Source organism: Montipora foliosa, chromosome 3 (assembly GCF_036669935.1).
Source record: "Montipora foliosa isolate CH-2021 chromosome 3, ASM3666993v2, whole genome shotgun sequence".
Taxonomy (NCBI): domain Eukaryota; kingdom Metazoa; phylum Cnidaria; class Anthozoa; order Scleractinia; family Acroporidae; genus Montipora; species Montipora foliosa.
In genome coordinates, this window is record NC_090871.1 from 48,456,675 (window position 1) to 48,471,674 (window position 15,000).

Consider the following 15,000-nt stretch of genomic DNA (forward strand, 5'->3'; position numbering starts at 1 on the left):
TTTCTTGACATTTCTTAAAGGGGCAATGTCGTGCTAAATTTGCTATTTTTTAGGTCAAAATTGAGTACAAATCTAAATTAGTATTTTAGCTCACACGTACAACATATCTGACAACCCACTGAGAATATATGAAATTTATTTATAGCACAGGGAGCTATTTGTACTTAATTTTTGGTGACTTTCTGACGACACGGTCCCCAAACTTGAAAAGGCGGGCCAGATTTTTCAAGTTTCAATCCATTTCTATCCTTTCCATTCTTGGCTGCAAACAACAAAGAATACAGTCAGTGAACTTCAATGATTATTGGCAACCAAACAACATCTTTATTTTTTGGTCTTGATGGATGCAAAGACGTTGTTTCTTTAGTGCTTTGAAATTTGACAAAAATAGCGTGACACTACCTTTTAAAGTCGTGTGGTATACTAAGTTCGAAAAAATTGCAAATCTTCATCGAATCTTTTACAATCATTGTGGTGTCAGGGTCTGTGAACAGACTACCCTGGAAGCCTCTACTGTTACATGTCTTGCAAAATTTAACCCGGTCACTTCATCTGAGATATAGAAACTGAGAAGTCATCTTCTACAAAGTCCTGTGTCTCCGATCCTTTACCAACCTGGATTACAAGTTCTGTTACCAGCTATCACTGATATTGTGAACCTCTCCCTAACTACGTCTTTACTTTTTTACAGTTTAATGATGGTATTGTAACACCTGTTTTGAAGAAGGCGTCTTTAAATCCTGAGATTCTGAAGAATTATCGACCTGTGTCAAACCTTCCCGTTTGCTTCAAAGATAGTTGAAAAAGCCTTGACTCTGCAAATCTTCCAGTCATGTCCAATATACAAAAACGGATACGATTCGTCAATTCCGATAGTCCATTGGTACCAATGGTGGGATTGGTACCAATAGAAAAAAATGTAATTCCAATGGTTTTGTTGGTGAATATACATTTCATTAAGGGGACTTTGATTATTTTCCCAATTATGATGGTCCATTGGTACCAATCGTACCATTGGTACCAATAGAAAATGATGTCATTCCAATAGTTCTACTGGTGAGATTATTTTCTCATGTGATCTAGCTGGGTACAGGGCAACTACGATGGTCCATTGGTACTAATAGAAAATGATGTCATTCCAATGGTTCTATTGGTGCAAAACAAGTTCGCTTTTAGACCAAGTAATAGCACGCTATAATTATTATGTATATTCCTCGTTCTATGAGCCAACCACGCAAAACAAGTTGGCCTTTACACCAAGTAAATGCACGCAATAATTATTATGAATATACCTCGTTCTATAAGCCAAGCACACAAAACAAGTCCGCTTTTACACCAAGTAAAAGCGCGCTATAATTATTGTGAATGTACCTCGTCCTATAAGCCAAGCACGCAAACAAGTTGGCCTTTACACCAAGTAAATGCACGCAATAATTATTATGAATATTCCTCGTTCTATAAGCCAACCACTTATCCCCTTAATGAGATGCATGTTCACCAGTAGAACCATTGGAATGACATTATTTTTTAGTGGTACCAATCCTACCATTGGTACCAATGGTCCATTGCAATTGCCCTGTTCCCAGGCACACCACATGACAAAATGATCTAAGTGTCCTTAATGAGATGCATGTTCACCAGTAGAACCATTGGAATGACATCATTTTCTAGTGGTACCAATCGTGCCATTGGCACCAATGGTCCATTGAAATTGCTCTGTACCCAGCCACACCACATGACAAAATGAACTAAGTCCCCTTATCCCCTTAATGAGATGCATGTTTACCAGTAGAACCATTGGAATGACATCATTTTCTAGTGGTACCAATCGTACCATTGGTACCAATAGTCCATCGGAATTGCCCTGTACCCAGCTACACCACATGACAAAATGATCTAAGTGCCCTTAATGAGCTGCATGTTCACCAGTAGAACCACTGGAACGACATCACTTTCTAGTGGTACCAATCGTACCAATGGATACTCGTCTTATCAGTACTAACACCAACGGAGTCTATTTGTGAGTATTGGACAACCCTCTGCAAATCTCAAGCCATGTTGAAATAAACAATCTGTTTGACATCTACCAGTCTGCCTACAAGAAACAACATATCACAGAGTCGGCAATAGTCCGTGTTCAGAATGAATTACGCATGTTTCTTGACAGCGGAAGCTCTGTAATTCTTCTTATTTTGGACCTTAGCGCTGCATTTTACACCATTGATCATACCATCTTGCTTCAGAGATTCCCTCATAGGTTCTGTAGAACCCCGAAATAAAATCCGCCAGCGAACTTCAAAACATTTATTACATCTCGCACACGGTTACATTACACACACCCCCACTTGAATAAATTGCCTTAGCTTTCATACTTTAACAACAATACAATACTCCCGTAGGACCACGCTACACCTAATAACCATTGACAACAATAACGACATTCCAACGACAACTCACGCTACGACACTAGCTTCCCTCGTTTCTTTCGAGAACAAAGATCTTAACCCTACAACAATATAATTTCGCAACAGGAAGAAGCGAACAAAAGAAAACTACGAATATGATGATCCTAACCGAAGCATACAATCTTTAATTAAACTAGACACGGGAAACAGCGCTTGCCTCTAAAGTAAAAGTCTTTAACACCGTCTTTGAAACGCACGATAAACAGTCTTTCAATCCGTCAATGACAAAACGAAATCTGTAAACCTAGAAGGCCTGCGGACTTTACGTGTGGACCTTCGAAGAGTTTCCTGGCAAACTCCTGGAACTTGTGGCTCACACTCATCATTAAAGAAAAAGCACTATCCTGGTTCGAGTCTTACCTGTATGACCACCGTCAAGCTGTTTTTGTCAATATCAAAACTTCGTCTTCGCACAGTTTACCTGTTGGTGTCCCACAATGATCTGGCCTTGGACCTATTTTGTCGACTATGTACACTTCTCCTATTGGCGATCTTGTTGGACAACACAATATTTTTTATCACATGCTCGCTAATGATACATAGCTTTATTATTTTACTATTACGCCATTTTCCCATATTTGATCACGAGAACACGCAAAATATGAGACAGTAATACACTGTAGTGTCATGGTTTGACTGGTTTGGAACGGAGCAAATTCGGACTGAACGGAGATTTTTTAATGAAATAAATTGTTTTCAACACGATACAAACCCTGAGAATTTGGCTGGATGCCCTATTCTGCCCTATACGATACTGTTGCCTTATACTGTTGGCTTGCCCAATAGAGGAAAAGCTTTTTTGGTGGCTGCCCCCACCTTGTGGAACGCTATTCCAATAGATATTGAAAAATCAACATCGAGTGACATTTTCAAAAAGAAACTTAGGACTTCTCTTTTTTAAATGAGTTACTACCAGTGTAGGCTAGTTTATTTATATATTGACTCTGTTAGATTTTAATAGACAAAGAACATTTGTAAAAATTATCGATAGGAAAGAACGACGTTTCGGTGACATCGAGCCATCGTTCTTTCCTATCGAAATTTTTACTAGTTCATGTCTTTCGGAACTTTTGCTTATAGAGAACATTTGGATCCAGTGACTTTTTCAAGTAACTTTTTAAATATTTTTATAAGCTGCTTTTTAATTATTAATAATTACCAGGGTACCATCGAAACACACACTACTTTCCGTTCAGTTTAAGTGCTATAGAAACGCTGTCAACCTTGAGAGAAAAGAATGTAGGACTAATTATTACGAGTCTAGAGTGCAACAAATGAAAGGTGAACATCCCAAAGCCAGGTGGAAAGAGTTAAAGCGATTAAGTGGAATGCAGTCTCGTAGTTGCGACCTGCTAAGCAAACTGGATGTCGTAGAGATCCAAGATCAAACTGTGGAGGAAATTGTTAACACCATTAACAAGGCATTCCTCGAGCCGCTAGAATAATACAGATCCAGTCCGCTGACCCCTTTGCCGCTGGAGAATTGCCCGAAATTCCTGGAGGTAACTGAAGAGAGAATCGACAAATTGTTGTCAAGGCTACATCCCGCAGAGGCTACTGGACCTGATGGTCTTCCAAACTGGCTACTGAGAGAGTTTGCTAGCTTGTTCGCCTTCCCGGTAAAAACCATCCTGAACGCCTCCTTCAGTGAACAGCGTCTGCCCAGATCCTGGAAAACACCTGTGCAGAATCAGAAGAAGGACCTGAGACCCATCTCTCTAACACCATGTCTGTCCAAGGTTGCAGAGGACTTTGTTGTAATTAACGGATCATCTAAAGCCAGCTGTGATGAAGGTATTGGATTCTAACCAGTACGGAGCTGTCCCAAAGTCCTCCACGCCTTGCTCAACATGATCCATGAGTGGATCAAAGGAAGTGATGGCAACGGATCTACTGTAAGAACTATCCTTTCTGATTATAGAACGGCTTTCTATCTAATAGATCATGCCATTCTGATCTATAAATTAGGTAAACTAGATCTTCCTATTAGCGTAATCAATTGGATTATTGATTTTCTACGTAACCGGTTCCAGAGAATCAACCTGGCCGAGGAATGCCTTTCTGAGTGGGGCTCAGTCCCCTCAGGAGTCCCTCAGGGGACGAGACGTGGGTGTAAGATCAGTTTTAGATTATGCGATCCCTGTGTATTATTACTCAGTCCCAAAGTATTTAGTTAACGAGCTAGAGTGAGTCCAGAAGAGAGCTTTAAAAATCATGTGCGCTAGCCTTAGTTACGACGAAGCTCTTACTTACATGGAGATGGCGCCGCTTAGCGTCCACCACAGTAATATTTGTGCCACGCTTTTCAATGAGATCCTAAGTGATTCAGATCATAGGCTACGGGCATTATTGCCGCCTTCACATCAGGCCTGCAAATATTTGCTTCAACGAATACGCAAATTTGTCATTCCTAAAATAAACACGAAACGTGCAAGAAATAGTTTTATTATCAAGTCAAGTTTTAAAATAAATACGGTATAAATTAATCTTAGATCTTGTAAATAGCTTTTCGAACGTAATAGTACTTTATGATATAGCATTATTATATATTTAGGTATTTTTTTATTATTTAAATTTTAACGGTACACAATTTAGCCCTTGGCTGCCATGTATTGTTTTTCAATAAAATCTATTTATCTATCTACTTTAGTACTAACTACCAGGACACAATCGAAACACACAGTACACCTTTTTCTGAACACTTTTAATGTACTTTGAAATATTTTTGCGACATTTGTCCCTTTACTATAAAATTATACCGTACCAGCCCCCCCCGCCCCTCAAATCAAGATTCTGTTCGCTATGCCGGTGTCTCACGATTGTCCAAGCCATAAATTCGTTAAAACATAATAGTCTTTTTGTAATTAAAAGAACATTTTTTATAACAACGTTCAGGCTGAGATTAATCGTAATTTTAAGAACATACTAAGTACATAGCCAGGCTATTAAGTTCTCACCATTGACACTTCTTTCACTTACTTTTTTTTCCAATTTTACTGATATGGATACCGTATCGTTTCCAGTTTGCCTCTTAGCTCCAAATTGGTGGTTAACCAGAATGGCCGAGATGTCACATGACCAACAGATGGCGACGAACACTCATGTCATTTATGGTAGTTTAGTGGCGATGGCCCTTGTTGTCATGACAATGTCGTCTTTTTCCTTTTATTACCTCCTCCTCAAAGCGGCTGAAAACCTTCACAGTAAAATGACAGTGGCGACTATCCAGGCACCTGTAAAGTTTTTTGATTCGACTCCAGCTGGGCGTATCCTGAATCGGTTTTCCAAAGATATCGGTTGTATGGATGACGTATTGCCACCGTTATTTCTTGAAGCTCTTATATTCTGTCTCTTCTCGCTCAGCGCCATTTTTGTTCCTGCTGCAACAAACTACTGGCTCTTCTTGGCACTTCTCCCAATGATTGGAATACTTGTTTACTTCGCTCGTTATTATCTGAAGTCCTCCAGAGAGCTCAAGAGAATTGAAGCGATCAAATGCAGCCCTGTATATTCACACGTCGCGGAAACAATAAATGGCCTGGAAATAGTGCACACTTCAAACATGAGCAAGACGTTTGTGGACAGACTAAACAGGTTAAACCATTTGTTCATTTAAGAGTGTACAGGTAACGAAATACGACTTCAAACAAGGAGTTCCCCAAGGCTCGTTGAAAACAATTTAACAACTTGATAAGCCGACACAAAACTTGAAGTCAAACATTCTCTAGAGTCTCCATAGAGGTTGTCAGTTATCAGTTAAACCTACGCCCCTTTGTCTATTGTTAGCTAAATTTCGGGTCTTTTGGTAACCCTTTCACCCTGAGAGTGAGGCTTCAATTTTTTCCCCACTTCAAAATGAAAGGAAAGGTCCTGGAAACGAGGTTGATACCTGATTTAACCTTTCTTCTGACAAAGAACTGCCTGACTTTAAAGCTATAAACAAGGTTTAAGTTTACGCTGCGATACTACCCAAATCAATACAAGAAATTATTCAGAGATGAGGAAGGTAAATATTTTAAGGATTTGCGTTATTCAACACACTTGACCAAAGTGTAGAAAGGTATTTGTCTCCTTCACCGACCCATTTTCCGGGATTACATATACAGTGACCCACGTATGCACGTGTTAAAGGTTGGGCTTCCCGTCATTAAAAATCTCATCGGCCATATCGATTTCTCTAGCACTGCCCTGTTGTCTACTGACCTTCTTAAATCTGCAATTCTCTTTCTAGGTATCAGGACGAGAACACACAAGCTTTTTTCATGGTGTTGTCTTCTAATCGTTGGTTAAGTGTACGCCTTGATCTGCTAGCTAGTATGTTTATCACGACTGTTGCCGTGGCTGCCATTTTGGTTTCGGAAAGTCCTGGTCAGTAAGTTAGTCCGAACCCAAACTGACACGCATCCGTTTACAGAGAAATTTATGAAGTCAATTTCCCTGAAGATTTTTTTTTTCATTTGCTCGTTTGCTTCCATGAGTGTCATTTTATTCGTTAACCATTAGCACAAAGACTTTACCCATTGCTTTTCCCGCTGAAGAAGTCCTAATGCAGAAAACCGTCAGGACTGGGTTATGGTGTTAGTGTTTCCGAAATGGAAATAAAAAAGTAATTTTAAAGTTACTTGTAAGTGCTGCGTAAATCTTCAATTAAAGAGGGCACTTAACATTGCTTTACTGCATATTCCCTAATTTCCGGAAAGTCTCTCGACTTTCACACACAAAGCAGGCATTTGACATTTGAGACGTCCTGGCGATTTATAAGTCAACATATAAGTCAAGTCATTAGGCCTTCTAAGTTGTCTTAAAAGAAAGGATTAAAAGGCAGTCTTGGACGAGTTATAAGTCGTCTTATAAGTCGTTCTCTTCTACATCAAAATTTTGGATGGATATCCTATCGGAGGGATGCATAGGAATCTCCAACTAAAGAGAGCGCTTTGATTTACTTCAGTGGCTATTCCCTCATTTCCAGTTGGCCTCCTGTTTCTGACACACTGCATTTGAGGTCACCTACCTGTTGTTTATCCACTATTCGTTTCTCACAAATTGATTCCGGTATCTGTAGTCTCCTCTTGTTCACAATTACATTTAATTAGCAGTAGCAGTTCCTTTTTTGTTTTTTTGTTCTTCTTAGCCTTGGTGGGACTCGCTCTGACATACGCACTGCAAACACTGGACACCACTCAGTATGGTGTACGATCAGCATCAGAGGTGGAAAACTTCATGACGTCAGTCGAACGAGTAATATCGTATACTAAAATTCATTCTGAGCCCGGCTACAGCTCGGAGGACCGTCCCCCAGAGTCCTGGCCCACTGATGGAAGCCTTACCATAGAGGATCTTTCTTTGGTATATTTTGAAGGAGGACCTTGCGTCTTAAAGGATGTCAACGTACGTGTGTTTTCTAAGCAGAAGGTGGCAGTTGTGGGTCGCACAGGTGCTGGAAAGTCAACTCTGGTATCGGCGTTGTTTCGCATGCCAGATCCGGTGGGAAAGGTACGTTGATGGTCAAGACAAGTAATATTTAATGGTTCTAAAACAGCTTACAGACCGGAGAAGTAACTTCTTATACAAATATTTTGGGCATACGATCGTTGTTATTTCCTCGTAACTTGTAAGTTTGCAAAATGGTAATTTGACTGATTGTGCCACGAGCACTAAGAGCACTATTCAGTTGGTCATTGATCCGTACGTTAGTGAGTCTAAAAACCAGGCAACTAAATGACACGTTTTTTAAAGATCACACTCTCATACAACTCTGCTAGATACATGAGTCTCTCAAAGAGCTTCTTAGCAAATTTTGAAAACTGAAAACCTGCTATCATTAAAAAAAAAAAAAAACTTTTAAATCTTTGTTACATAAAACAAAGATTCCATGTTGCCGTGCGTCTGTTTCAGTTGATCGCAGGTGACGTCAAAATGTGGTAAGCACAAAAAAGTGACACATGAGGCGATAGTCCAGTGTGTCACTGATGTTCTTACCATATTTTGGCGCCTTCTGTATCCTATTACTGAACACACGCGAGACAACATGGAATCTATTTGTTTTATATAATAGATAATTAAGAGTTTTTGATGAGGACGTCAGGTATGAGTGTCTTCTAACAGATCATAGGTGGGAACCAATCAAAAATGAAATTTCAGACAGGCGAAACTGGGTGAAATGAATATTTTACCGGCACGCAGCAGAGGACTGGGGTGTGTGGTGATGCTTTGCGGGTAATGTATATAACAGACTAACTGTTAGTAGTTTGGATTAGTTCTAGGTCAGCTTCCTCCTTTTTCACCCGAAGTTTTTCACATATTCGACGAGAGAAGATTGCCGTCTTCCCAAACATGAATGAAGATAAAGTTCGTAAAATCGAAGGCGAACATAATCATGATCAGCAGCTTCTCGGCAGCATGCGTGAATTGATTCCTTCACAAATTTCTTCCCTTCAGAGATCTAGCGAAGAGTTTACGGCAGTTCAGTATGAAGAGTCGAAGAGAATCAAGACTGCAGATGCCAGGCCCATTTTCCGCAAGAAGAGCAATAAAGAGCAATTTAAATCTGCCACTGAAGTCCTCGAGGCTTTAGAGGATACGAAGGATAGCATCGAGATGTTGAATATCGAGAAAGCGAAGGAGTCCCTCGACAAAGGTATTTCTCTTGTTAAAGAAATGCAGAAACTTATTCAGTTGGCTGATCAGTCGAAGTTTGTTTGGAAGACCGTGAATGAATACAAAAATCACGAGTTGGAGGATGACTCCGACGATGAAAAGAGGATATAGAAAGCGGACGCAAAAGCCACGAGGGGTTTCAAGCGTGTTTCAGCTTTTCGCACATCTGTTCCTTTGAAGAGCAGGTCATCAAGTGGGGAGAGTTCGGTGCAAACTGCAGGATCTGTAATTCCCACAATCTTATCTAAAGGGTTCAGGCGTGTTAGACAGGCTGACCCACATGCCCTTGTATCTTCAGTAATACGTTGTTGTTTTTGTCTGAATGCGTCGTGTAGGCAAAACTGCGAGCATTCGTCGGCATCCGTCCGTCTGCGAGAGACGATGGTACATCATCACTGTCGTTGACAACTGCGCGAGTGGCTGCAGAGGCCGACCCGCGATGTGCAGTCTCTGTTGCACTTCGTGCAAACATGGGGGGATGGCTGGATGGCTGGTTTCTCCCCTCTTTTTTGTTTTGTCTTTTCTGGACTGCTGTCGCCCTCCTGTTCTCCTCTGCGTTTTCCACGCCCTGCCTCACGGCCTGGCGCCAAATGTCAATGTCTATGCCACACAGGAAGGATTACGTTTTTGCAAACGTTGGCTGTGTAGCACTTTTATGTCAACAGACTTAACTGATTAGAGTGTAATATGAAGTGCTAAGTATCTACCCGGTATGAACCATGTTAGCGTTAGCCCTACTGATGGAAATGGTGCCCACACAAGAACAGGGGTGCAGGGATGGCGCAGTGGTGAGAACACTCGCCTCCCACCAATGTGGCCCGGGTTCGATTCCTCGACTCAGAGTCACATGTGGGTTGAGTTTGTTGCTTCTCTACTCTGCTCCGAGAGGTTTTCTCCGGGTACTCCGGTTTCCCCTCTCCTCAAAAACCAACATTTGACTTGACTTGCGTTGATTGTTAATTTCACTTTACAGTGTCCCCAATTAGTGTTCCAGCGCTAAATCGACTAGACACTTAAATAAAGTTCCTTCCCTTTTTCCTTACAGAGAAAAACTCTGACCAGGGTGGGAATTGAAACCACGACCTTCGGGTTAGATCACCGCTGCTCTACCGACTGAGCTACAAGGTCAGACGGGAGCAGGCCGTGGGAACTGACGATGTTAAAGTCACGGCAATGAAATGTAGGCCTAACGCTCACATGGTTCATATGGAGTAGATACTTAGCACTTGACACTACACTCTAATCAGTTAAGCCTGTTCACATCAAAGTGCTGCACGGCCAACGTTTGCAAAAACGTAATCCTTCCTTGTAATTGTACATGTTCATTGCCGTGACTTAAACATCGTCAGTTCCCACGGCCTGCCGCAGGCATCTCATGTGGAATTCGAAGCTGTTTAATTTCTTCTCCTGCTTCGCGTAGGTGGTCCATGACTCACTGCCATAGAGAAGAGTTCTGAGCACACAGGCCTGGTAGACACGCAGTCTGGTCTTCTCAGTTAGGCTGGAGGTGTTCCAGACACTCTTGGTTAGCCTGGCCATTACTGCTGCTGCTTTGGCAATCCTGTTGTTCACCTCTACCTCGATATTGAGTGTGCTGGAGATGGTGGACCCGAGATAGGTGAAGTTCTCCACATCTTCCAGCGTGTGTCCGTCAATGTTTATGGTAGTAGGGTGGTCTGAGCCTTGTGACATCACGTTGGTCTTCTTTGTACTGACGGTCAGACCGAACTCCTTGCAGGCATGGGGGAGATGACTGACAAGCTGCAACAGGCCGTCTTCCGTGTGAGAAATCAAGGCTGCGCCGTCCGCGAACAGCACCTCGCGGATGAGCACATGTGTGACTTTAGTTTTCGCACGCAGTCGGGCAATGTTGAGGGGCTTACCGTCAGCCCTGGTGTGGATATAGACTCCCTCGCTGCAGTCCTAGATGGCGTACTGGAGGAGCAGGTGCCAGGGGGCATCCTATCTTCTGCAGTAGCTCGAACAGGCCGCTACGGCTGACAAAGTCAAACGCCTTGGTTAGGTCAATGAAGGCGATTTAGAGGGGCATCTGCTGCTCTCGACACTTCTCCTGCAGTTGGCGTAGCGAGAAGATCATGTCTACAGTTGACCTGCCAGCCCGGAAGCCGCACTGGGACTCTGGGTAGACACGGTTTGCTACAAACTGCAGGCGGGTAAGGGTAACTCGGGCAAACACTTTGCCATCGCTGCTGAGGAGCGATGTCTCTCGGTAGTTGTTGCAGTCGCTCCTGTCTCCTTTGTTTTTATACAAGGTGACTACGTTGGCTTCGCGCATGTCCTGAGGGATGTGGCCTTCTTCCCAGCATAGGCAGAGCAGTTCATGGAGGTGTTCGAGGTGGGTGGGCTTCCCACTCTTCAAAACGTCTGCAGAAATGCCATCGCTGCCAGGCGCCTTGCCGCAGGCGAGGTTTTCAATGGCTTTGTCGAGCTCTTCTGTGGTGGGTGACGAGTCAAGCTCATCAATGGCAGGCAAAACTGGGATGGCGTCGACGGCAGTTTCTTCTTGCATCTCCGAAGTCAGCAGCTCGCTGTTTGCTGTTGCAGAGGTTCAGCCAGTAGGTGGTTGTGCAGTGGCGGGCGACCTGCTGAGGCTTCTTCCTGGCTGCCGGTAGGGCAGCGAGCGTGCCGCAACCTGGTGCAGCCTTGTAGGCTAGAAGGGCCTTCCTCTTCTCCTCAGTCACCGTCTCCATCGCCTCCCAGTGGGTCTCGTACCAGTCAGCGTTCTTATGCTCTTTCTTGCCGTCGGCGGTGATGGCTGATGTGTGCATGGCATCGCGTATGCGGGCCCACTTGTGGTCTAAGCTTTGATCAGTGGTATCGACAAGTGTCTCTTCTAGTTGGCTGATGTACTGCTGCGTTCTCTCCTGGTTACTGGCGCAGCAGGTATTGATTCGCGGGCATCCCTTCTTCTGTCCGTGAAAGATCTTCTTGGGTGTTACGCGCACCTTGCAAGTGACTAGTGAGTAGTCAGTGTCGCAGTCTGCACTGTGGTAGGTGCGAGTAAGGAGGACACTGGAGAGTTCTTCACTCCTTTTGATGACGAGGTCAAGCTGATGCCATTGGTGTGAGCGCGGGTGTCTCCAGGACACTTGATGGATGTCTTTGCATTTAAAGAAGGTGCTCGGCACACAGAGGCCATGGAAACAGCACAGTTCGAGCAGCTGCTGGACATTGTCATTGGTTTTGCCTCTTCCGTGCACGCCGAGGCATGAAGGTCAGGCTCCGTAATCTACACCCACTCTGGCATTGAAGTCCCCAAGGAGGTAGATGGCTTCTGAGTTGGGGATTCCTGATATCATTTCATCAAGGGCCTCATAGAAAGCGTCTTTCTCTTCTGGAGGTGAACACAGGATTGGGGCGTACACGCTGATGATGTTTGCCGGGCCTGACTCCGTCGACATGGGAAGTGCGAGGATCCTCTCTGTGCCTTCTATAGGGAGCTCTACAAAGGCGAGCAATGTGTTCTTGAGAGCGAAGCCAACACCATGTAACCGTTGCTCCTCTGGTGGCTTCCCCTGCCAAAAGAAGGTGTAGTTGGCCTCTCTCAAGGTGCCAGTGTCAGCCAAGCGCGTCTCCTGGAGGCAAGTGACGTCGATGCTGAGACAGGAGAGTTCTCTGTCAATGACGGCGGTCTTCCTTGCATCGTCAATTTGTTGTAGCTCGGTCGTGAGTGCAGGACACATGGTCCTCACATTTCAGCTTCCAAAGCGAAGTGCTGGGGTCTTCTTCATTCTCTTTGTTGATTTGCCTGGTGCAGTGTTTATTGGCGCACTCTTAAAGAATGTTCTCTACTCTCCAAGCACCCTATGGAGCAGGTGAACAATGGCGTGACAGCACCTAACTGACTTGGGGCTGCCCAGCTTGAGGCGGGCGGTAGCTGCCTAGTGAGATGCAATGATCTCTCCCACCGTCCCCAGCACTCCAATCGGACCGAGCTTATCACTAGTATCTACAGACTCCTCGTGTTGTGCCGAAGTCTTGGAAGACTAAGCTGGAGTGTCCTCTCCAGGATGCTGCAGTAGCCTGGGTGGGTTGGATGGAAGTCCTGGGCTTCCCAGACACGATGACCCCCTCACTCGGCCTTGCAGACCTTGGTCCAACAGAAAGAACGAGCCAGTACGGTCGGGGCCAGCTCAGCTGCAGGAAATGCCGAAGGGTTTTGCAGTCGTTCCACCAATCGCCTGTAGGGTCTCCACTCCTGGTTTTCTCTCTGGGTTTGCTCCCGTAGCCTTTGATCCTCCCGGAACTGACCACAAGGAAGGGGTTAGCCCAGGGAACATACCGTCCCTTACTCGGTCCCTAGAAGAACTTTTTGTTTCAGCGGGTGCGCCCCGAGCAGGCATGTTCTTCAGGATTTGAGTGGCCAGAGCCAAGCAAGCCATAAAGCAAGCCAATAAGATTAGCCACCCTTAGCACCCGTTGCGTGCATTATTGAACTTATAACATTTGATAAACCTTCAATTACGTTGTGAAAGTACGCTTGCCTTCATAGAGACAAGAGTTATTATTTTTTTATTACATAACCTTAACTGACTTACGTTTTAGGTGATAATCGATGGCGTGGATATTGGATCTATCAATCTCCAAGAGGCCAGAAGGTCCATGGTTGTTATAAACCAGGATCCGGTACTTTTTGCAGGTACCTTAAAAAGGAACATAGATCCACTCTCAAAATATTCGGATCAAGACCTTTGGACCGCTCTGGAGGAGGTGCAGTTGAAGAAGCTTGTTGAGGATCTCCCAAGACAACTCGAATTCAAACTGAAAGAATCTGGAACAAACTTGAGCGTTGGTGAGAGGCAGCTGGTGTGCTTGGCTCGTGCGCTGGTGCAGAAGAGCAAGATCATCATCATGGATGAAGCCACCGCTAATGTGGATTTCAAGACTGATCGGCTGATACAGGAAGTCATTCGTGACAAATTTAAGGATTCGACGGTGCTGACCATTGTTCATCGGCTGAACACCATCATGGACTATGACAGGGTGCTGGTTCTTGACGGTGGACGAATGGTGGAGTTCGACAAACCTGAAGTGTTGATAAGGAAAGGTGGACTGTTTGCTGAAATGATCAGAAACCAGATACAAAGAGGGAAAGCCTAACAACGATGAACTCAGTTCCTGTATATCAAACTGTTCGTAAATAAATAGTGTGAGAATATCATGATCAACTATATCAAACGCTTTTTCAGATCTAGAAACATTTCCATTTACTTTCCTTTATCGATATTACATGCATAACTGTTCGTGGCCTCAAGTAAAACCGTGGCTGTAGAATAAAGAGATCGAAAACCAGAATGATGTAGGGAAATCGTGTTATTTCCATAGAGGTAAGCATACAGCTGATCACAGATAATCTTTTCAGTCCCGTTTCACATACGTTTGCTACAAAAGGAATGTGACAAATCGGACTACAATTATTCATGTCGGCTCTTTCAACCAGTTTAGGTAGAGGAATGACTTAAGAGCACTTCCATTCATAAGGGAAGATTCTAGTGACTGTTGATTCATAAACATTTCACAAAGTGAATGGGAAAGCAAATCCGTATTTTCCCTACGGAGTCTTGCAGATATCATCATATTAAGCCCTGTCGCCTTCGAGGTACATAATTTAGATATACCGTGTAGCACTGTTATTTTGCGGGGTTTGATTTTTGCGGATTTTGCGGATGGTAATTGATCCACAAAAATAAGTTCTACCAGATAAAAAACACCAGCAAAATTTAAAACCGCAATAATTTACTCCCGGATAATTAACAATCGCTTTTAATCCACTTGTGTCACAATATATCATACACTGGGGTAAAAAAAGATTTTGACCTTTGCATTGAGAAAAAGCAATCGGAGCGTGCTACAAACA

The 15,000-nt window shown here is 43.6% G+C and overlaps 1 protein-coding gene across 7 annotated transcripts in view; it reads left to right on the plus strand.

Moving 5' to 3' along the window:
• The window catches only part of LOC137997555 (ATP-binding cassette sub-family C member 4-like), a 60,656-nt gene that overhangs the window by 44,294 nt on the left and 1,362 nt on the right, over positions 1-15,000 (plus strand). For 5 of the 7 annotated variants that reach the window (XM_068843616.1, XM_068843614.1, XM_068843613.1 and 2 more), the window contains 4 exons: positions 5,489-6,059; positions 6,697-6,833; positions 7,597-7,958; positions 13,689-15,000. The exon at positions 13,689-15,000 is cut by the window's right edge and continues 1,362 nt beyond it. In XM_068843616.1, coding sequence (XP_068699717.1) covers positions 5,489-6,059; positions 6,697-6,833; positions 7,597-7,958; positions 13,689-14,243 — 1,625 coding nt within the window. In that variant the 3' untranslated portion in view covers positions 14,244-15,000. Of the gene's footprint in view, positions 1-5,488; positions 6,060-6,696; positions 6,834-7,596; positions 7,959-8,903; positions 9,720-13,688 lie in introns of those variants that run through there. The other 2 variants (XM_068843617.1, XM_068843618.1) reach the window with 2 other exon arrangements.